Genomic DNA, 24,632 nt, shown 5'->3' on the forward strand with positions numbered 1-24,632 from the left:
CTTACGGGAGAGGGTATTTCTTCCACAGAGGTTTGGGAGACAACGTCTGGTAGACCGTCTTCTGTCCACTGCCCCCTCGGCTGCTCTGAACGATCTTGGCACTCTCAATTTTATCATCCCACGTACCAGAGAGGATGTAGTGAGCTTGGCCTCCGCTGTCTGCCACCACACCCGTCACCTGGAGAGAGCAACAGGAAATAAGAAAACAGACTATAGGGAATGAAGAAACTAAAGCAAGCTATCTTTCTGCGAGTTGTTGATGTATCATCATGTCCTTTCCTCCTAATGTTAAGCACTTGAATGCACAGTCCCCTAGGTAGGACACCTGTACATTTTCATTAGCTTATCCCACATCAGTCACTACCAAGGAGGGCAGCATTGTGTCCCATTTTTAGATAATTGGTACGACTCCAAAGGAGGTTACGTCACTACAACGTGACCTCAAACCGTGAGCTTCTTCTATATTACACTACTGTAAGTACTAATAGTTGTTGGTACTGTCCAACAGGAGGCAGCATCAGACAAATTAACCTCGTATGACGTCATGCCAAGGTCGGAGTACATAAGTGTGGAAAGGATGCATTTACCTTCCGTGGAACGTCCCTGGAGAAATAACTGTAGGGAGAGAACTTGAGTTGACAGGTCTCCTTGGTTCTGTGATTCACAATCTCAATGTCCCCCGACTGCAAAAATACAGACACAGAGTGAGAGAGACAAACACACACGGAGAATGATAGCGTATCAACACTATTAACAGCGTGTTTACAGCAGAGAGAGAAAAGTATCCTGACAGATCCTAACCCTATTTGATGTTGTAGAGAAATATTTTTTTTGGTGCTTTGAAGGTGCAGTGTGGAGTTTTTGACAACTAGTGGTGCTGTGGGGCGATGTTTTGATGAACATATTGTTTGTATGAGGTCACACATGCACTGGGGGTGGCACGATAAACATTTCTGGGTACTGCTGAGAGCCATGCCTTTCAAGTCTCATACTTAACCCGTCACACTCAATCTGTCTTTTGCGACATTTAACGGCTATCAAATTAAAATCTCATGGATTGTCACACGGTCACATGCTGTAAGCCTAGTACAGTGATAATATGCTGATGCCGTACAGATCGGCCTCTCTCGCTTCACTTGCTGTGCTCCTGACAGCACTGTCTGCCGTTGCACTGGCTGGCAGCAGATAAAGCAGTAGCAGAATAGTTTCCATAGTTTGACATGGAGTTGTTTGGCTGACCCCCGTCCTGCACCAGAGGGCAGCAGAGTGACGCATGGAGGCGGTGGGAGAAGGCAAAAGTATTGAATACATAAGGGCAAAAGAATAAAAAAGTAAAATTGTGTGAATATATGGTGAGACTTTTTCTTGGTGGATAAGCTGAAGATGGAGAGAGGAATTTGTGTCAACGCAGAGGTGGTATTGTTTTTGCCTGACCAGTATCTCAAACTCACATGCCAAAATAACCATAACAGCTTATTTGGATATATTTTTTGAGCATATTGTCACTATTGAGGCTATAATGTACCAGAACTCCCTGGAAGAAGAGATCTTGTATATCAATTGGCTAAATAAAGGATAAATAATTAAATCCTAAGTTTTAAAATAAAAACAAGGTCTGAAAAACAGCAAAACCACAGAAGAAAACCACAATCAAATGTAATCACATAATGTAAACAATAGGGTTTTTCAAAATGTTCTAAAGAAGGTTTTATGCACTCAATACATTTGTTAGTGTTTTGGGGTGAAATGCTGAATGTACACAAACTCCACAGGGTACCTTTAATCACATACTGTACATCAGCATGAATATCCAGGAAATGCTTGATATTTGTAAACTGTTCAATATTACAAACTCATTACGCTTTGGTTTAATAAGTCAGTGCTGGTATTCCTAGTAGTCTGGAGCCAAGATGTCTCCTTATTATAGACACTAATGTAATAATTCAGAGATGATGAATCGGCCATATTCTTCCTTAGGTTACACGCAAACACAAGCACGCACACACACACTGACAGATAAATTGATACGACACACAGCACAAGAGGAAACAAGAAAAAGAAAAGAAAGGCGGAGGAAAAAACAAGAATAATACTACTAAACAAGCCGACACAATTCTGCACCGACAGACAGACATGCAGATGTGAAGCCTGCTCCTCCCCCTACATAACTGGGCCATCTCACAGAAAGAAGAGGCTGTTATTTTAGGGTGTTGCTAGAGATCAAAGCACAAATAACACTGAAGATGAAGATAAATCCCTAGAGATTGTGAAGCTCCTTATTCATGTGCTGTTAGGCTTTGATTCCCTTCTTCACACCACTCTGCTCTGCTGGTTTGTACCACACGGCAACACGGGAGGAAAAAACATCTATAGGCTACTCTGGAGGGTCAGAGGCATGAAGGCAGGGTTGTGGGTTTGGGGCTATGGATGAGTGGTTACCAATGAGAGGTGCTCACAAACAGACCTGGTCAATCCACAGCTTGCCCACAATGATGTTGTGCACGGTTGACGTGACCTTTCTCCACACGTAGTGGTTCCCGCTGGAGTGGAAGTGCAGGTGAATGGCACCTGGAGAGGGACAGGGACAAAAGGTTGCTTTGTTACCAATCTGCAAACGCAGACCTGAAAGTGTTAGATTGTGCTGTGTTAGTGTTAGATTGTAGGTTTGCTTTTGGGATTCTAAATATGTTTGGTCAATTCTACCCGCAGCAGCTGAAAAAAACACGTCATCTAACACATTTATTCCCTGTGAACCGGAAAAAAAATTTCCACCAGATTGATAACATGAATTGGACCATAAACGTTTTCCACTAAAGAGTTTTTTCTATTACATGGCGCCTCACAGCAGGCATATAACAGGAAGGGAGAGAAGTCAGATAAATACCACTACATCCCTTGGCTGGACCTGCATCTATCAAATCTCCCATTTATGTGAGCCACCAGACCCCCTGCTCTCTGCCGTCCCAGTGCAATAGAGAGCTCCCTTTATGCCCATACTTTATGTTTGTGTCAAGAGGGTCATAAAACCCTCCTGATTCATTCCCACACCCTTTCCTCTGTCTTTAGATTGTGTGGGAGGCAGCAGAGTCGTCTGGTACTCTCAAGTGGGATGTGGAGTCCTCCTTAAGAAAACCCTGCCTGGTGTGGCTGTTAAATCTGCATGATGAAACTTTTATATACACATATAGTTTGTTTGCTTCCCCGCTGAATATGAAATGTCTCACCCAGAGGCATAATGGAGAGGTATTTGCCACGGAACTTGCTGGCGATGGTGATTTCCTGCCACAGGGTCCAGCCTCGTTGGGAAATCACATGATGTGCAGCTGCAGGGGGGTGATGGCTCACCTTAGAAGAAAGACAGACATAAAGGTAAAGTATATTCATATAAGCAGTACTTCAATGTGTCACGTGTGTGCGTGCACATCAGCAAAAACCATGCTGCCATGCTGTTACCTGCTCACACAGCGAGCGGTAGCCGTACTCCTCCCGTCGATCGAGCTCGTAGGTCTCGCCCAGGAGGGGGTTGAATGGCTTGGCTGTCCGGTGGACCGTGGTGGAGTAGGACGAGACGGAGAAGGCAGCGACCAGGCACATCTGTTCCAGGGAGGAGTCGCAGCGCGCCGCCTTGTCCAAAAGCTCGTGATACTCGAGGTCCTCGGTGAGACGCTGCAGCATGGACAGAGGCTCGTTGAAGTTTACCTGAAGGGGCGGATCAAGACAATGTGAGACACACACACACACACAGATTTATGTTAACCAGTCAGCAAGGAGAGAAGGAGGAGGGCGATATCTATGCCTCCCACACTTACAGGCATGGGGATTTTGGAGAGCTCCTTGCCGATGCAGTTCTTCATGATGCTCCACAAATTGAGGGAGTAGTTGGGCTTGTCTGGGACATGAGTCCGCCTCTGTCTGCGGGGCAGCAGCTCCTTCCCTGACACATCATTACAGCTTGGAGACATCTGGGATCAGGTGGAAGGGAATGAGAAGGTTCTTTTTTTAACTTTTTGTGAAAAGCAAATTCGTTATATATATATATATATATATATATACAAGTTTGAGAAATACTTTCAACTTCATGGAGAGCTTGGCAGCACATCACCAAGTGGAGGAGACAGAATGACAGAGTGAGTGAGAGACAGGAGGAGAGGACACAGATGTGTGTGTGTTAGAGAGAGGAAGAAGCAAGGGAGAGTTGAGGGGAAAGAAATGCAGATGTTTGAGTGGTAATTAATATGTAGTGGAATGAAGCAGCTGTGTGTCTTTGACACCACAGGGGTGACAAAGACACTGCGGGACACACAACAGATAAAGGCTGTGTGTGTGTGTGTGTGTGTGTGTGAGCATGGGATGACTGTAGGTTACGAAAGAGAGACTGAGAACAGCAAGTGAAGACGATTATATAAATAAATCAATGAGCTGTCAGCTTTCCAGCAGCATAAATTAATCTATATTAAGTCGGCAGTGTCCACAAATGTCAGTCCTATTAGTCAGACTAGTTGGGAGGACAGACACTTACATGATCGTCCTGGTTCCAGTCATTAGGCTGACCTCCGCTCGCTCCGCTCAAATTACTCTGAGATCTCCTGGAAGTGAATGAAAATATTTTTCTACAATGAGCACTGGACAGATAAACACACTCGATGTCCCGCACTCTCTATTTTCCACTTGCAGACACACACACATACACAATACACACAAGGGAGCCAACAGATTGCTAGGTATTACAGATGAATGCTGTGTAACTGTTTCTATCATTCTTAATGGTGTTACTGGAGTTGAGGGATATGTTGCAAGAGGTGAACCATAACAATGATGTTGAAGAAAACACTAAAGGTACTCGATATGTTGGAGTTTTTTTTTTTTAAAGTAAAGAGAGAAAGTACAAGCTCTGCAAAAACAAGTGGAGTTGCGGGCTAGAGACTGACTCCAATGCAGCAAACAAATATACTGTAAAAATGTACTGAGAGAGCAAAAACAAAAATTGGTTTATTTTGCTGCAGGAAAAGCAGACAGGGTCAGAGTCTTGTGTTATTTTTTTCCTGTACAACAAATCTAACAAAAGCCAAGAGTGAAGGGCACACCGCTCTGTAATCTGTGTGTGTATGTAGGTTAAGTTGTCACACAATGAGCCATCATCAGACGCTTGTTCAGCTGTCAACTAGAGTCAAATTCATTATTATGACAAATTAGAGCATCCACAGAGTACTTTATTCCTAGGGCTATCAATCGATTAAAACATTTAATCGTGATTTATCGCATGATTGTCCATAGTTAGTTTCTTAGTTTATCATGGGAGTGGGCAAATAGGTTTGCTTTATGCAAATGTATGTATATATTTATTATTGGAAATCAATTAACAACACAAAAAAAATGACAAATATTATTCAGAAACCCTCACAGGTACTGCATTTAGCATCAAAAATATGCTCAAATAATAACATGACAAACAGGCAACAACAGCTGTCGGTGTTTCAGTGTGCTGACTTGACTATGACTTGCCCAAAACTGCATGTGATTATCATAAAGTGGGCATGTCTGTAAAGGGGAGACTCGTGGGTACCCATAGAACCCATTTTCATTCACATATCTTGAGGTTAGAGGTCAAGGGACTCCTTTGAAAATGGCCATGCCAGTTTTTCCTTGCCAAAATTAAGTACAAGTTTGGAGTGTTATTTAGCTAGCTTTAAAACTGAGCCCACTACAACCTAAAAATCGCAAGTTGCATTAATGCGTTAAAGAAATTAGTGGCGTTAAAATGAATTTGCGTTAACGTATTATTATCCCGTTAACTCTGACAGCCCTATTTATTACACATGCAGACTAAGTACTATAACTCAACTAAACCTTCATCCCCGTATCTGTCTTTCAGTTGGCCTGCTGTTTGGCTAATTAAAAAAAAAGAAATGTCTCCCAGTGTGTGACTGACCTGTGCTGTGTGTTCTCAGTGGCAGTCACTGTGATAAATGCAGGGGAATCCTCCATGGCATCAAAGTACTCAGTATCCTCATCTTCATCACTCGCCTCTTCTTTGCGCAGCCTCCCACTCCCTCCTGTCAGGACATATACATTTGAGATTAAATGCAAACTGTATCCAAAACTAGCAGAGCCAACATACAACGGTGAGTTCGTAATCTACAGAGTTCAGGAGAGAGCAGTGTATAATCACATACCCATGGCGATTAATCAAGGAATAATCAGCTTAGTAAAATTGGCAATGTTCCTGCTGGTTAACTAGCCTGAGTGATGCGAGCTCCTCGGGGTGTGCTTCTAATATTCAGTATTCAACATTCAATTCAGTACTTTTCTAAAAGTGACTATTAAAAAATATGATCTTCAGTTATCAAACAAAATGTACTGTTTTCACAAAACAGTTGTTTCCCATCATATTCTGTTAAAACCAGCTTCTATGTAATACTACTTAGTGTGATGCATACGATGGATTTATTCAATAAAGATTCAACTACGTCCTTATCGTGAACACAGAAAACGGTCATGAAATGTTCCTTCACCACTCCAACTTTTTAAAAGAGAAAAGACTCATGTCTCTGGTGAGCCATTACCTTTACAGACGGCATTGTACTGCATAAATGACAGAATACTAAAGTGAAGCCAAAGTTTTACCAAATGGCAGTTATTTTTGACATGATTGTGTATATTATGTATATACTGTATGTGCTCGTTTTAGTATACATGTAATATTACTTGTAGTCATGTGTGGTGTATATGGGTCACCGGCGTTATCATGTGACTATCATGCGACCACAGAGTTTATATTTAAAGATGGCGTCTTTGTGCATATTTATAAAGTCTGAAGAAAAGCATCTGCTCATAAAGTTACTATTTGAAAACTACTTGAAGATGTGCTAATATATTGCACTTAACGGCGACACAGTGTGCAGACCTTTTTTACATTTTTCACCGGATAGCAGTTAAACATCCAAGTCCGCAGACTTAAAACAATAACCGAGGTTGTTTTCAGTGTCTTCTAAATGACCCACATGAGCCTTTCCTGATGTTCTGCCTCTATGGTTAGGTACAGTATAATCAAGTAAAGACAACTTAAACAACTGTTTACTGTTATGGAAAAATTGCCTTCATGGTTAAAGGAAACCAACTCTGATTGTTGGTAGGAGAAAGAACTCGAACCACATTCTCCAGTTTTGTTTTGGGTTAGTTTTTTGGAGAGCATTTTAAGCCCTTATTACAGACAGCAGAGAGAGATATGACACAAGTCAGGGACATTAGAGTTGATGGTCAGAATCTTAAGCCCTGAGCCGTGGGGTACCCCATTTTCAAGTTATAAAAACAAACACTATGCATCCATCAACTGTGTCTTCCTCCCTGTAACTTTACGCTGTGCTATGAGACAGTTACACCACTTCTTGTTTGGTCATGGGGTCACAAAAATCAATAGGTTTCCTCCTCTTGGAGGATGGATGTACAAAACAATTGTCATACCAGCCTGGCCGTTTGTCTTCAAGATGTTGGTTAACAAATAAGAAAATAAACAAATGGATGGACAGACTGACAGAAGAGACCACATGTCCTACAGTACTGTCCTCGGTGAAGGTAATTACCATCTCTAAGTTAGTGATAATCCAAACCTTCTGACACAACTTTAAAAAACTTCCTCAGCATGAGGACTGTCTATTATATTGAGCCTGAGGTCACACATGACTGTTAGCCAGTAAAGCGAGTAAGTACCACACAGATAGTCATTCTCACCCTTGTTGGCGGTAGGGGCACTGGGTGTGGTGGAAACAAGCGTGGGTGCTTCTCTCCACGCTCGCTCCAGGCTGTTATGCTGCTTGGCTAGCTGCTCAATGGTCTCTTCTAGGTGGGTACGCTGCTCTCGCTCATACTGCAGCGCCCGCTGCCATCTCCTACTGTGAGTCTCTGCTAGGTCCAAGAAGTCTCGACACGCCTGGGGGAACACACGCACACAAGAACAGAAAACACACAGACAGCAATGAAAATTTAATTCTGATGATATACAGTCGGAAAAAATGGATCTACATCCGGAAATAAATTCTAATGTTCATAATTCTCAACAAGCTGCTACTTTACTTTCCACTTGCAATGACTAACAGCTCAGATTTTTTGGAGAAAAAAAAAGAGTGCCTTCTTTTGGTTTCTGTCCAAGTCTAGGTAACACCTTCTTAAAACCATTAAAATCATAAAATCTATATGAATGTGTTATGGAGAATTATAACACTTTGAATAAACACACAAAACACACTGAAGTTAAAGAATATAATTGTAAAGGAGACATAATACCTTAACACAAGACACCAGAAGTCAAAGAGAAATGTATCCTCGAAGAAAGATTCACAAGTTATATATGTTTCTCCAAGACCATGAAAAATCTTTCCATTGGTCAACTTCCTTTACTTATTCAAAGTTACCATCATTCTGACCAATTAGCATAGAGCTATGCGCCGATCACATGTTAATATGAAACATGCATGCGCTCCCCATGTAATGTGTTTGATGTCCACACACACGTGTCCAAGAGGGCCTCACAGCACATCTGGTTTCCATTAGCCCAGATGCAGAAATATGAAAAACAACTATACCAAGAAGAAAAAGGTTTACCAAAAGAATAAACTGATAACTAGAAAGATTACCTCTACAAATGATTTCACCTTTATTTGAGTCAACAGATAAAACTATACTGAAAAAAAATCATCAGGATATTTTTTCCTGGTAGCTTACAACAATATGAGAGAGAGAACATTGGGATGGAAAACAATGTAAAGACATTTGTTCCAATCACTGTAATCAAGGTTATTTATCACCATGGTTTCGAGCAATCATCAATATGTTAATGAGCCGTCTACTGGCTCTCCCTGCTGTGTAAAATGTGCCTCGGAGCACAGTGGAAACATGGAAAGCATCAGTGAGTGACGAGCCAGAGGTTAACCCTCTGATTGCATAGCAGACTATATTTGAGTCCAGAGGGGGCGTCATTGTTCCTGCCTTGCTGTTACTGCTGATAGGTTACTTCAGATCAAACATAATATTACATGTCAGCATTTGTCTGACAGCTGTGCCTCGTAGTGCGCTCAAAAGGTCAATGAACCTAAATAACACCTCACAGCGTTCTGTCAGAAATCAATCACGTTCTGACCTCAGCCCTTTCGATTTGAACAAAACTAATTTTTTTTTTAAATGTTATATGGTAGATACTTCTTAACATCTCCTGTAGTTTTCATGGTTTGCCAATTATCAATTGAGCAACAGCAGACTTCTGAGTATATGTCAGTCTAACACACGAATCCTAAATGTTGCCTATGATTTTCTGCTTCACCTCAAATATTACTTTCGTTTGAACTCATTTGTTTATCATCACACATGAAACCGAAAAAAGAAAATTAAAATTAAATGACATAATAAGGAAGCACAAGTCAGCAAAAATGTGTGGTGCAAGGTCATGTGAAGATCTTTACTTTTTATTTTGAAGCCACAAGTTGAACAGGATGTCTTGGGAAAGTAAATAATGTGGAAGGTCACTGTGGGTTGCAAGAAGTTAATTTCGTACTGCCCTGTAACCAGGGAATGAAATTAGCATCTGCCACCTGCCAAATACAGGCTAAATGTTGGCAGTGGCATGTCAAAATTTCAGGTCACCTGCCACCACGGCAGATAGGTTTTCCAAAAAGCAATTCGTAAATGAAATATAGTCCTGGATTAAGGTTACACGATATATTCCATAATTCTACAGTCTGGTACCACTGACTCAGTGTTTACAATTTTAAAGTATTCTCCCTACTGTAGATTTCAGAAGTGGCAGACAAAAAAACTGAGTGGCCGGTAGAAATGTTGTGGCAGGAGAGGAAAAAGCTTAATTTCAGGCCCTGAAATTGTAACTGAAACATTGTGGTGTGGAGTTAAGTTTCACTCTTGGGTGAAGCTTAGCAAAGAGGTACAATTCATGCGCAGTCTGTGTTTGGTCCTGAAATGGCCGTTGTAAACTAGCTCTAGATGCCAGACGCTTTATTGTCACATCACATGGTCCTTTGCAATGAGCAGCTGCAAAGCAGTTCCACTCTGCTTCCACACCACAAGTGTTTTTGTACTGAGCTGCACAACTATCTGAGAAGTAGCATATATATAATATAAATTGGAGCATATGAAACATGCTGAGATGTTCCTCCAATAACAGACAAAAGGATGAATGGAGGCTTGTGACTTGTTCCAATGGTGAGACTGTGTTTCATACTGTATGACAAAACACTCTACAAAATCTCCAACCACCAACACTTCATCTTCTTGTGGGAGCTCATCCATCAGCTGCTTATAATATTGACTCTGCATTTTGGTGACGAAGTTTTGTTGATTTAAGCAATGTGCTCACATCAGCGGAGCCAAACCCAGCAACAGGCGGAACAAAAAGTCCAAATGAGATGAGCAAAGCATCATCAGCCTGTGACCTTTGGGTTCAAAATAAAAAGTAAAGATCTTCACATGACTTTTGCACTACACACTTTTGCTGACTTCTGTGCTTCCTTATCATGCAATTTCATTTTAATAATGTGATGATAAACAAAAAGAGAACTGAAGTAACATTTGAGGTGAATCATAGGCAACATTAAGGATTCATGTGTTAGACTGACCTACCCACCGTATACTAGGAAGTCCGCTGTTGCTCAACTGATAGCGGGCACAACACGAAAACTTCAGAAGACGTAAAGAAGTGTCTACCCTACGCAAAAAACATCATCTCATTTACATATTTACTTATTTCAGACCAAAAGTAAAAACATTGTGGATAACTTTATTTGTTAGATTTCTGATGATCAGAAGACATCTGTGTCTTTAGGAGGAGTGGTCATCCAACATGGGTCAACTTTGAGAGACCCCCGTCTCCTGAATGGTTGTTCATTATGTTTAATCAAACTACGTTCACGTAACACTCTCTCATATAGGTTAGCATGTACTGTAGGAATAAATGTGTTCAAATCGAAATGGGTGAGGTCAGAGAGTGATTGATTTCTGACAGAATGCCCCAACTGACAATATGCATGATGAAAATGTCATGTGAGTTATTGAGCGGTCAGCAGAGGGTCATAGTATCACAGGAGGATTTCTGAATAACCATTTGGAAACAATCAAGCCTTTTTGTAGCATTTGGTGGGGGCTAGCCATTGTTCTTCCCACATGAGTGGAACAGCACATGACTACATATGGTCCTCTCAGTATTTACAGAAAAAGCCTCTTTTGGTCCCAGAGCCAGAGGAGCTGTTGACAGTTAGCTTGAACCACTTGGATAAATTTGTGGCTGCAGGCAGCGAGCTGGAGGGACGAATGTGACACTAAAATAATGTCTGTTCTCGGGCTGGTGAGAGTGCAGTATCACTTTAAAGTGGCAGTAGGCAGTATATTTTTGGCATCATTGGGCAAAAATTCCATAATAACCTTTCAGCATGTTGTAATTCAAGTGTTCTGAGAGATAACTAGACTTCTGCTCCTCCTCATGGCCCATGACGGGAGACTTTGACCAATCACAGGTCATTTCATTGAGAGAGAGCGTTCCTATTGGCTGTGCTCCGGTCATGTGACCAGAACTTGGTGTTCCTTCACAAGATTTCACAATAGCGGTCACAAACTTTCTCATTTTACAGCGAAACGGTTCACTACAAGATGATCCTGAAAACATTTGAGGAGAGAAATAGGCATTAACGTAACATAATATTGATTCATATTTGATCAGCGCTGCCTAGTTTGACCGTTTGGTTGGATTTCACGAGTGATTGACAGTCAGCTCTCATAGACAGCAGCTGGACAGCAGACCTCAGATCAGCTCTGACTGCTTGTTTTCCTCCGGTAAGTGAAATCTTGCAGATGCCGTTAGGAGCACCGGAGGACACAAAGGCACATGATTTTTTTTCAGGTTACCTGTTTCATGTACTACTGTCACGATATAGAGCATTTTATAAAAAGAACCTTTTTTAATCATATTTGCTCCAATCTGGCCTACTTCAGCTTTAAGGCAGCAGAAAGAGAAACAAGGATGCGGTAACACCTTACTCCTTCCTTGATTTGTTTCCAGACAGCAGGATACCTATCTGTCTGATGAAAAAGTGCTTTTCAACCCACGTCAAAATGCAGCATATCGCTCTCTCTGTCAAACACAATATTAAACTGATACACTAATATTGTCACTTTTTAAAGAGGTGATATTTTTGGTGAAATTTTAAAGCCATTTCTAAATATATTCAATATGTGTAACACGTCTTTAATCTTGCCAAATAACTAAATGAATGTTTTAAATTCAAAACTGTATTGTTGTACAATTTTACCATAATGGATACTACTTTTTTTTATGTTGACGTAGTAAATATATAACCATATTAAGTTTACTTGTTGTCTTGAAAAACATCATCACTGACAACAGAGAGAGGGGAAACCAGGAAGAGAAACAATACAAACTCATAGCTAAAAATACAACTTAAGATAAACACTGTATTACAATAGCATCAATATTTCATCCCAGACATCTAGTTGCTGTGACCGTTCACTGAACCTTGCATGTGTGAGTCTGTATTTTCTGACCCTGATCAGAGAGTGGTACGTTTGATAAACACATGCAGTCAAGTAATTGTTATAAATGTATTTAGCTTCATATTGTTCTCCAGCAATACTGATTTATAACTTAATGCACTACAGGGTGTTCATCCTTACCCTTTACAAAAGTTACATTTCAGTGGTTTTAGATGTTTTAGATTATAACTATTTTGCTCAAAACTATGTTTAGAAATCGCAAAATATCTGATAGTAAAAACATCCAATCCATCTCTTACCTCCACCAGTCTTGCTTGAAGTGTTTAAACATCCATCTCTGAGCCTCAGTTTAAATGTCAGAAGTGCATGTGACACTGTGGTCCACTTCCTCAGATATATCCATGATATGAAACTCAACACCCACTTAAAAAGTATAATAGTTCCACTTTTTTTATGCTGAGTCTCCGGTACAAACGCAGACTGCATGTGACTTCTGTTCGGGGGATGAGAGGGTTCATTGAGGCTAAAAATGAATTGGCATGCAGAAAAGGATATGTAAGCAAGACGTGGCATCAACAAATGTCAGTGTCGAATTAAAAAGTCCTGAATGAGTGACGTAGCAAAGAACACAATGAACTTGAGTAAACTTGACTTTCATGTGATGAAATCATACAAACATAAAGGGGTAGGTGTGCCTGCAAACACAAACGTGCGAGAGCCTGGATTCAGTGGCACGCGTGACAAGTTACATCACCACTAAATGAACTAATGCAACCCTTTCGTCAGGCCAGGGTCAGATCACAGAGAACATGCCGTTGTGTCTTGTCATTATGGCCTCCTTCTTCCCTTAACCGCTCCAACCTTTACTCCCTGTCTACATGTATAGCCTCATTTCTTTGGAAAAGCACAAGAAAATTACAGTTACATCCAAGTAATGATGGCTGAAAAAATAGCTGCAGAAACACCAATATCCTGCGCCGTCTTCTGCTCGAAGAAAACCATTTACAACCCCCAAAATCACTACAGGGAGTTTGTGGCAGCACTTCTTTCTCATTAGAAGCACATTCTTGGCAAACCTAATGACATTTAATGAGTTAGGCAATCCAAGAGGATCTATTTTATTGCTTGTCCAGTAACTTTTAATTTCCCATTCCAATTAATAAAGAAAAGGGATGACAGAGAGAAACAAGATGCTCATCATTTTGAGCGACAGGCTTTCACATAATTCAAGTGCAATCTAGATTTAAATTTTTTTTTTCTTGTCATAATTGATTAATGCTCAAGTCTCTTAACAAGCTGCATTAGCACATACTGAAGCATATTAGGAGTAATAGTTTCCTACTGCCTGTTTTCAAACCAAATCTTAAAGTTGAACCACGACTGAATCTGACAGAATCATTTTACACCTAACAGCCAGACACTTCACAGAAAATTCAGTCAGGCATGCATTAAAGCAAAAATAAACACACACGACCACAATAATAAACATTGCTGTCAATAAAGCCATCGAGAGAAGCAGGAAGAAAAGACAAACCTTGTGTGATTGTGTTGTTTAGTCAGAGGAGCAGGTCTGTCTGTCTAACGGTAGTCCAGAAGGATCTGACATTCCTCCCCGGGCAGGGAGGGTCGAGGGTTTGAGAGGGACAGGGGGGACAGGGGCTATTCCTGTCCCCCCTGTTCGCCCCACACCCACTATCGTATCTAGTATCACTCCTTCAGGACCTCAACTCTCCCTGAACTCTTATCCACTACCAACACACTGTAAAGCCCATGGTATTTACCGTTGAGGAGAGTGGACCAGGGCCAGATACAGTAGAGCATATGCTGGCAGTCACATCCAACACATAGTGGGAACTGAAAACTTGGTAGTGATGGTTGTTGTGCTTGGAGCTTCAATGATTAATCGATTAGTTGTCAACTATTAAATTAATCGGCAACTATTTAGATAATCAACTAATCGGTTTGGGTAATGGGGTACTCAGTTGCAATCTGCAACCACACCACTAGATGCCGCCTAACCCTACACACTGTACCTTTAAATGTGAATATTTTCTGGTTTCTTTACTCTTCTATGACAGTAAACTGAATGTCTTTGAGTTGTGGACAAAACAAGACATTTGAGGACGTCATCTTGGTCTTTGGGAAACACTGATCAACATTTTTCACAATTTACTTACATTTTATTTACCAAAAAACTAATCGATTAATTGAGAAAATAATCAATAGATTAATCAACAATGAAAATAATTGTTAATTGCCTCCCTTGTACTGTTCAGTTAAATGTAGCTGATAAAGTAAAGCTCTTCCTGAGGTTATTCTTTTTTTTTTTTAAGTTTTTTTGGGGACTTACTTTGAAATCAGATTGAAAATATAATGTGAGTTTCACATACGTTGTACAGATTGTAAAGCCCTTTGAGGGAAAAAATGTCAATTTGTGATTTTTGGCTAAACAAAAAGACAGCAGAGATGTTAGTATTCTTAACAATAAATTGAAATGTTATTAAGCGGCGAGCGCGGGGAACCACCATCACCTCTACCAGCTTAGTTTTGGGTTTTAACCCCCATTCAGAAATGGTATGTTTAAGTAGGTTTAACAGGATCTGGTATGAACTGCTTCTCTAGGCCTGCAGTCTCCATGCCTGCACCTCACTCTTGTTTAAAATGTCACACTATAAAGTGATCTCATCTCTCATTACGCACAAACTAGGGCATTATAGATGACTGGCATTCCTGTCACATTGATCATGCTGCCACTCAGCTCACTGCTGCAGCATAACCTGGTGTGTCCCGGCTACTTACATTGATCATAGCATTGGAAGTGATGCGGAAGAGGGTGGCTCGCTCATTGACCGCCTTGATCTTCTCCCCTCCCTCCACAGGGACTTTCAGACCCTCGAGTTCACTCAGGGAACGCTGCAGGGCCGCCCCGTGCTTGGCGATCAGGTCATTACATGTGCTGAGGTCATCGAGCTTGCTGACGAGTATCTTCAGGGTGCCCTGAAGCTCGCTGCGGTCCGACTGGGATGTAGGCTCCTCGTCCCCCGAGTCATCTAGAGGGGAGAGGTAAGAGGTCACACATACACCATCTTAAACAAGACACGATTATTGGGGCTTTTGAGAACACCAATCATAAAAGAGAAGATTAACAAAAACTATTTAGAAAGGTTTCTCTTAGGCAACTTTGTGCAACACTAACTGTATAGCTGTAATGTGAAGAATGCGGGCCGGTTTTTCCAGGAAAATTCAACAAATGAGACATCACGCGCGCTCGCGCCTTTACTCTCTTCAGCTCCGCTTCAGTTTGCAACCAGAGCTAACGTTCGGTTTGAAATGGAGTCCACTAACTCCATCAAACAACCAGCCCCCACCACAACTCAGACTCCAACACAAACTCCACGGAGGCACACAAAAAAATCTTGAAAACAGGAATGTGACCAACATTAAGGGAAAACTAGGATCAACATTGGCCGGGCCTTCGATCCATGCAGGGACCTTCGTCTGGCTTTGGGTATCAAAACAGACCCCAAGCTGGCAAAATTCCTATTGGACAGGTAAGCTAACATTACTGCCAACCATGTGAAATATATAGTGATATTGTGGTTTTAGCTGTCTAATATTGTTAACGTTAATGAACATGATGTCTGTCAATCACATGTGTCGCCTCCCTGATTTGACCGATGCTCGCTCGCGTCTTCGTAGACTTAACGGCCACAGGTGGCACAGATAACAAGCAATTTTTGATTCTTACATCTAGCCTCTTTAAAGATGACTCCCCAAGCTACCATGGCAAACACATATCCATCTCCTCCATTGCTCAGTGTTAACTCAGCATAGGCAGCCACTGTGGCCACAAAGTGTTGTTTACTCATTTCTATGTTTTGGTGTTTGTTTTTTCTAAGTGTTGTTCGTCAAAGAATGAAAAGAAAAAAATTGTAAATGATGAAAAGACAAATTACTTACATTTACATAGATTTTACAGATGGTTTCCTTTGACTCACATAAATACATCCATTAGACAGTGACGCATTAAATATGACTGACTGACTGACTGCAGAAATTCGTGGTAGCTTATCAAATGTAAATTTACTGTAAGCTGTATTTGAATACAGACAGCAGCTCATCCATACCCATGAGCCTTTGCGGTAGCAGCTGCCTTTTCACTATGATGTCACTAAAGAGAAGTTACTCAAGCTTAAACAGAACATATGTGAACAGTGTTGCAGCGTCAGCCACACACGTATGCACACACACACTGCAAGCACAAGGTCACACATAGTAAGACAGAAATAAACCAAGGGTAAGGCCAAGGTCCATGAACAAACTACTGACAATGTAAAAGGAACAAATCCAAGAAGAAATCCGATCTCCTGATTTTCTGAACTAACTAGAAATGTTTGTACACCTGTGTGTGTGTATCAAATCAGAAGACTATTTCCCAACATAAAAGCATCTGTGTTTGTGTGTTTCTGTTTTAATGAATCCGGCTAACAAAACAAGCCCATATGGCCGTGATGAATTAATAGAATCAGCTTCAATGCCTGTGTATTTACTCTGGCATGCTGAAAAGAGAAGGCAAAATACTGCTACTGGTAAAACTAAGAAAACAGATGACAGACGAGAAGAAGGAGCAGGAGAACACAGAGAAAAAGTAAGGAAAATGAGGACAAGGAGGATACTGTTTATCTCACCAAGGAAAATATATTTAAAGGTTTGAACGCTGAGAGAAAGTCTCTCCATCCTCTAATGCTGACCCTCCAATGTCAAGAAACTGCTGTTCTACTGTCTTTTACACTCCACCATACAGAGTATGCTTTGTCACATTGAAAAGGTCTGCTGTGTAGCTGATAGGAGAGACTGTCACAGTCTTGGTGAGAAGCAGCGCTACAGCAACACTTCCTCCTAAAGAACATGGCAGCTGGCTGTGACCTTGCAGTGGAAGAGACTATCACCCCTGTCAAGCCTATTTACACCATGCAAGCATAACATGGATCTCCGCCTGGGGGATGCTGGTCGCCTGGCAGTCTCGGGACTACATCATGTAACAGTATTATACGGAGTTCAAATTTGTCCGGGACCTTTGGCCAGTGGAACGTCAAGCTCCGCTGAGAAACAAGCAGCACAGAGATATCTCCACACTGGACGCTTATTGCTAAGAAGAGCTGATGCTTTACATCCGGAAACAATGCTCTCATTGTACCGTTTTCAAATGTACTTTTGTTAAATGCAACGGCAGCACAATATTGTTCCTCTAAGTGAGGACGCACCGCTGTGACTAACAACAGCATCACAGAATTGCCTCAAAACACATCTTTGGCATTTCTGTAATTTATTGGGCGACATATCACTTCCGTTCGCTTCACTTTACCGGCCACACAACCAGAGTCAGTGGAGTCTGTTTTCGGTCCAGCCTGGTAAAATGCTCAGTACATAGTGTCAGCAGCATTGCCTATACTAGTTGATGGTCAATAATATTAACCATGTGAATATATAGATTGGGCTCCAATCAACAGACCAAGATTACAAATATGACCACAGAAGACAAGATGTGTTTAGTAGAAGCTAATCTCTATAAACAGATTCTGCATATGTAGAATCTGGAGGCAACCGAGGCAAAAGAGGCGGAACATGTTGGCTGAAATGGAGTCTGGGAACCCACCGGCTATCGTCTGACAATGATTTAGCTTTTTATTAGTTTAAAATTAGCTTGTAAACTGGCTACTTGTAAAACAATCTGGTCGTACACGTCGTCTCTCAATCCAACTCCAGTCTTGTATCTCAAGTTGCCAATCGGACTGTAAGCGTGTGAGCAGTGCACGGAAAAGGAAGCCCCCAGAGGCCTATCCATCGCCAGACCGATAGCCGATGGGTTCCGAAATTGAGTAAAAGCCTATTGTACTTTAGCATCACATATATTGGTCATAAATAGATTGGGGTAAAGTCCTCTCAACTAAAAGGAAAGAACACCAAGAGGAGTGAGGCTAGAAAGAAACCAAGTGAGGGTGGGTGAAGGGGACAAAGAGAAGGGAAGAAAACAAATCTCTCACCATGTTTGCATTCCTGGGCATCCATTTTCACCCAAAGGTAACCAAAGTTCAACCAGGAAAAAACAACACACACACTGAGCTCAAGCCTCAGAGATAATGTGTGAACATGTTGAAAAGGCTTTCAGAGAGATACAACTGTCTGGCCATTAGAAGGGACAGACGAAAACAAAACAGTCCAGCCACAGGTCGACGCAGCAGCCCTACAGCGACAACAAACCTTAAAGCGAACGTGGATCAGAAATCCATCCACCCATTACCGGCCAGCAATAGAGTAGGAATCAAGTTACACTGAATTTCAATAAAGACACTGCAGAGAAAGGCAGGGGAAGAAGAAGAAAAGGCTGACGATGTAGAAGTCTGAAAATTGACTGTGTTGAGAGACGGGCAGCTGCAGTGCAAAGGAAACCAAGAGACAGTGAAAGAGGTGAGTGAGCTCAGAGTCGGAGCTGATAATGAAATTAAGCCTTAAATTGATAAAGTGTGACTACGACAGAGCAGCTTTAAATAGATAAGTTAGTTGACGAGTTCATGTAGTTTTGAACTTCCTCCCACGAGGCAACAATAAGCCTGCCCCAAATAAATCATATTTGATTGGATAAATATATGTACTGTGCACTCTCAGGGTTCAAAATGAGTGGGCAAAAATATTTAAACATTTTACAAGAAGAGGAATTTCCATATAAAACATGGCTACATGGCTTTAGATGAGATACAGTGTAATAATAATAATAAATTGGACTTACAGTACATAGCGCCTTTCAAAAAAACCAAGGACGCTTAACAAGTGTACTCTTTGTATATTGTGAAAATCTGCAATAAAAAGAAAGTCCTTGTTAAACTTCTAATTTTGGTTTGTACTTGCCAGATTAAGCCAATTAGAGCAACTTTTGAAAGGCTAAAACACATTGGTGAGAAGCACCAAGTTTCTTCTAGTTCTGATCAGTGTTAACAGGAGGTTGTGTATCACACATGAACAAACAACTAATCAGTGGACAGTAAATCTGAAATGCCAGAAACCAGCACATTAGTTTCTCTGCACTTTGACAGTAGTTGTTAAAGAGAGTGGTTATTTCATGGATCAAGGCTGGGTTTGTTGAGAGTGTGCAAGGTGCAAGGACCCATAATGCATCCTACCCTCAAGTTTTTTCGAAATCGTATAAGCTGTGTATCAGTCAGGAGCAGACAAACAAACAATTGAACATTGGAGACTGATCCAAAGTAACCTGCTCGATGAAATCAAACAAAAACATGAGGCTATTTTCTGTTTTGAAGGAAAACCAATGTTACTGTGTGGCAAAGTCACTACTGACTGAGCTACAGAAAACTCAACCCCAGTGCTCTGCATCCTGTCCACATCTGAGAGTATGAAATTACAGAGTAGGGTGTAGATAATATTAGGATAATATGCAGCTTACTGTTAGAGGGACACTGGGTGCTGTTTAGACATGTGAGGAGAAAACAAGTGGCTCATGGGATGCTTTGGCTGCATCTGTTCTTATGGAGAGCATTGATTTAAATAACAGTGGATTGAAGTCCTCTGCACCCCCTTCGTCATCATCCCTGATGGAGGATATGATCTTGTTCCTTAAACTGGAAAAAAATTTAATTTGCCATTTGCAGATCAGCCCAGAAATTTTACTATATCTGGCAGCTCCTCTTATCTTATTTTGACCGTCTGACCGTGCTTCCATATGATTAAGACCACTTGTATTTTGTAATTTTTTAAGTATATTTTTTAATTTTATTTAGACATGGTGTATTTGGACAGACTAATAGACTTATGGCATATGAAATGTATTTCTCTCCATCGGCTAAATTGTATGACATTATAAAGTTTGATTTATGTAAACAGAAATTACCACTAAGAGTTAAATTGTCCAATTGTACATGGTAAAGTTTATCAGCCTATTTTATCTGTAGTTTGGGATTTATCCTATAATTATCATTACTGTCAATGTGTACTTTATTTTTTATTATTTCTTTTATTTTAATCGATTTATTTTTTATCTTATTTTCTTTTCTTTTTTTAATTTAATTTAATTTAACTTAGCTTTTTGTTCTTTATCCTTTTTCTATCGGCAATGGGTGAGAGTTGGGTGGTAGGGGGCTTTGGGGGAAAAATACCAAAATATGGAGGGACAATCATTTACATTTGTACTCCATTTGTATGTTTCTCTACGCCTGTTGTTACTCCCAATAAATTATTACGGAAAAAAAGCTGATGTACAGTTGGGACGTTTAAGAGAAAACTAAAATACATGGCGAAGACGTTTCCAGCACTGCAGTGAAGCCTTGCTCTTAATATTCACCCTCATTCTGCCAATGAGTTCAGCAGCTCCAAGCAATGCCACTTAAAAATAAACTGTCACATGTACCGGGTAATATTTGTTTAGAAGAGACTCTGCTTACAGCACGTCGCCTGCAAATCTAATTCTCCTTCGTAAACCTCACTGAAACAAGCTGTGAGCTGCAAGAACACACATTTTTGCTGTTGGCTTGGCTCTACTGTCCAGACACCCTTCAATGACACACAAAGCTTTCTTCGATCTAAAAATGAAGCCTCCACAAGTATGTCAGAAATGTCCTTTCTGCAATGTCCTCTTGGTTCACTGAGCCAGATCCACATAGGATCGATAAAATGTCAAGCACTACCAGACAAGTTTGATTACTGGAGATGAAAACCCTTTAAGCTAAACATATTCTATCATCACTCAGACCTGGAATCAAAAGTGAAGACTGGATTTTACAATAAACCTGTGTCAATAAATACCCCATCTGTGCTGTCGGTGCATCAGTGTCACTGCCGAGCTCGCCCCCTCGCATTTCAAACCCCTTCCATCCCAACAACAGATGTGGATGGATGGCTCTCCGTAGTGAAGTCGACACCACGAGGCTAGGCCAGGAGCCCATTATCACGCCAGTCATGCCTCAAGGGCGGCCTACCTCTCCCCTTCCCCCACAGTCCGCCACCTCAGAGAACACCCTGCATCGACACAAATGCACGTCTGTTTCCCAGCCTGTCTCTACTGAACCCTCCTACTCAGAAGATGATGATATAATCTAAACAAATATCTGTGTCTGAGGCAAGCTGGGGTATCAGTTTACAGGTCACAGCTCATCAAATCACAACATTTCAACACATAAACACACATCCATCCTCCATCCATCCATCCTCAGCATGTGCATACTATAGCTTCTTCTCCGTTCACTCCTTCCTTATTTTGCATCTCAGTGTTGTGAGCAAATGAGCGAGGGAGAGCAAGGGAGAGGAAGCAGGAGAATAAGATGTGGGAGAGTGTAATTGGGAGAGCACTAGTCTCGCTGCCGTCCCACTGTCAGGGCTCGTCTCTCGGCTTGTCCCTGAGGACAGGCTGTCAGATCAGTGGAGCCAGCCCCCTGGCTGACAAGACGTCACCCTGTGGCAGAAAGACGTGCACGTAGAGCAGCCGAGCACATGGGAGACATGTCCTGCCCCTCTGGATTAAAGATGGTATTTGAACATATAAGGCCTAATCAGAGGGGAAACTACTGTCAGAAAAATTTAAAAGTTTTTTTTTTAGCAAAGAGCTCACTTTTATTTCTAAAAGTTATTACAGTTCATTTTTACAGGTCAGAGTCACTGGGGTGCTGTGGACTGTAGAGCAAATGAGCATGCCAGCAGCAACATCATTTCTATAAATTATGTTCTTTGTTAAACTACTAGCAGAATTCATATTATCCTTAAAATTGTATTTCATTACTAAATCTCATGCACACAGTCACATGAGACCTTTGGTACTGTGCATGGACTACAGAGTTCTAGGGATGATTGGCGATCCAAACAGATAATGCATACTGTATACACTCAGTTGCCAGTTTAGGTACACCTTGCTAAAAAATAATGCAGTCTAATACAAAAGCACTGCAATAAATCCTACTCTGTCTCCTCGGAATAGGCACTTAATATTCCAAAGTGTTGCAAAAAAACTGATTTTATGACTCTTGGTGATTTCCAAGGTGTGTTCAAGCTGATTAGATCAGATGTTAGAAGATCACACACATGTTTTTTCCCTCTTTATTTTTCTTATTAATGACTAGAACAACTTGACACACAGTGCTGAGCTCAAATTAATCTTCAGATTCCCAGCTTTCAGATGACGTACAACACTTCTATGTGGCATAAATTGTTGACTTTTTATCTACCCCTGAACATCCCCTGTCCCTCTAAAGAAAGAACGGAATTGCAAGGGGTTAAGATATGTTTTGTTATGAAACTATATGTTGCTATGAAGCTATGTGTTTTCATTTAAGCTATGTGTTGTTATGTGTTTTTATTTAAGCCATGTTGTTACGAACTTATTTTTGCTTTTGTATATATACTGTCTGTGATATATATATATATATCAGTATTTAAACAATCATGATTATCAGATATTGATTCCAATTATCCGGCCATAATGCACATACAATCTGAAGACCACAGAGAGTTTGTACCTGTGGTTGGAAAATATTTCTTTTAGCACTGACAGCAAAGAGAGAGGGAGATGAGTGTTTTGCAGCTGACTTTTTTGATGGAGTGTGCAAGAAAAAAGAGAATATATGAGAAGTATATCAGAAACAGAAGAGGGAACAAGGTAGATGAAGAGCGAAGATGCGTCCCAGGGGAGGGGAGTGTAATCCTGGCCAGTAATTGCTAACTGGCTCCATACCTCCCCTGAGATGCATCACGAGGAGACAAACAGAGGAGACAGCAGGTTAAACCCAGTAACACGGCGCTCAGCTCTCCACAAGCAAATGAGAAACTGTGCAGTGCAACTCATCACTGTCCCCAGAGCTCTGCAGTACAGCTCTGGCAGTGTATCCAATCGAACACTCTCAGAAAGCAGCAAACAACAAAAGAAAAGATTAACAGCAAACTGCAGCAACTAAGCAATGAGTTTTAATTCAGCAACATTTTATAATATGCTAGGATAGACAAAGAGAAAAACAATCAGACTGCTGACTACTAAGCTGTAGATTTATATTCTGGTGTGCTGTGTAAATTTGATGAATTCCCAGGTGGTGCATCAAACCTGTGAGAGGAAAATGACTCTTGCTTACTGCACAACTCGTACAGTCTGAGGGTTGAGGTCGTTAATTATCCTACAACCTCAGAATACTAACTGAGCTCATCTACACAAGTCTGGTCACTGTGACAGGATTTCCAGAATATTACTGCAGTAATGATAAAAAAAGGTTTGCTGCTCTACAGAGACAATGAATCACAAGCAAAACGTGAAGCCTGTGTTTACCATCTGAAACCGTCTGCAGCAATCTCTTCATTGTCTGATGTACACTATATTTATGAACGATTTTTCATTGCAACGAGCTTAATTTAACCACATGTAAGCAAAACTGGTAAGCAGATATTAACTGAATGCATGCTCACACACAAATTCTTCATTTACATGCATGTAAACAGCTGCTCGGGCTGTGAGGAGGAGGGTCTGTTGACAGCTGCCCTAGTTCATGTAAATCAGGTCTGGTATATAAAAGACACGTCTCATTGACAGCATATCAGGTGCAACTCCACAGCACAGTGCATATCTTCCAGTCCAAAATTATTTGCTTGTTGTGTGTCACAATTTTAAATTAGTCGCTGAACTAACACATGCACAAACATAATACACTAACACATACTTGAGATGCAGTATTATTGCTCACTTAAAGGTATAATCGTTATCATTTTGTTGGAATCAAAGCCTTTTTTTGATTGGCCTATTATTTACGGTTGCCATTTTTTCTGAAATAGCCATTCAATGTATTTACAATGATTCTGTAATTATCTCTCTATATAGTAGTTTTCATTATAAGTGGCGGAGTCTGCCCTCCCCGTGCTGGATTCAAGCTGCCCTCACGTGAACGTGGGATTCACAGGAAATTCATACATCCATAAATGCAATCCAGCATTAGTTTTTGTAATTTTAGCCTCCAGATTTCTGGGACCTGTAATATAGAGAGGTGAAGTGAAGAAAAAATATGAATGGTAGTCAACAGCGAGAGACAAATATTTTTTTGATCCCATTTGAATTGCACCATGAATCACATACATGTTTGTCAATT

At 40.9% G+C, this 24,632-nt stretch overlaps 1 protein-coding gene across 3 annotated transcripts in view; it reads right to left on the minus strand.

Moving 5' to 3' along the window:
• The window catches only part of si:ch211-106a19.1 (uncharacterized protein LOC561797 homolog), a 60,255-nt gene that overhangs the window by 7,766 nt on the left and 27,857 nt on the right, over positions 1–24,632 (minus strand). For all 3 annotated transcript variants that reach the window (XM_037778495.1, XM_037778497.1, XM_037778496.1), the window contains 10 exons: positions 15,307–15,557; positions 7,729–7,927; positions 5,930–6,053; positions 4,520–4,586; positions 3,810–3,962; positions 3,454–3,699; positions 3,225–3,345; positions 2,465–2,568; positions 588–683; positions 6–178 (listed from right to left, as the gene is read on the minus strand). In XM_037778495.1, the coding sequence (XP_037634423.1) occupies positions 6–178; positions 588–683; positions 2,465–2,568; positions 3,225–3,345; positions 3,454–3,699; positions 3,810–3,962; positions 4,520–4,586; positions 5,930–6,053; positions 7,729–7,927; positions 15,307–15,557 (1,534 nt within the window). The remainder of the gene's footprint in view (positions 1–5; positions 179–587; positions 684–2,464; positions 2,569–3,224; positions 3,346–3,453; positions 3,700–3,809; positions 3,963–4,519; positions 4,587–5,929; positions 6,054–7,728; positions 7,928–15,306; positions 15,558–24,632) is intronic.

This window comes from Sebastes umbrosus, chromosome 8 (assembly GCF_015220745.1).
Source record: "Sebastes umbrosus isolate fSebUmb1 chromosome 8, fSebUmb1.pri, whole genome shotgun sequence".
Taxonomy (NCBI): Eukaryota; Metazoa; Chordata; class Actinopteri; order Perciformes; family Sebastidae; genus Sebastes; species Sebastes umbrosus.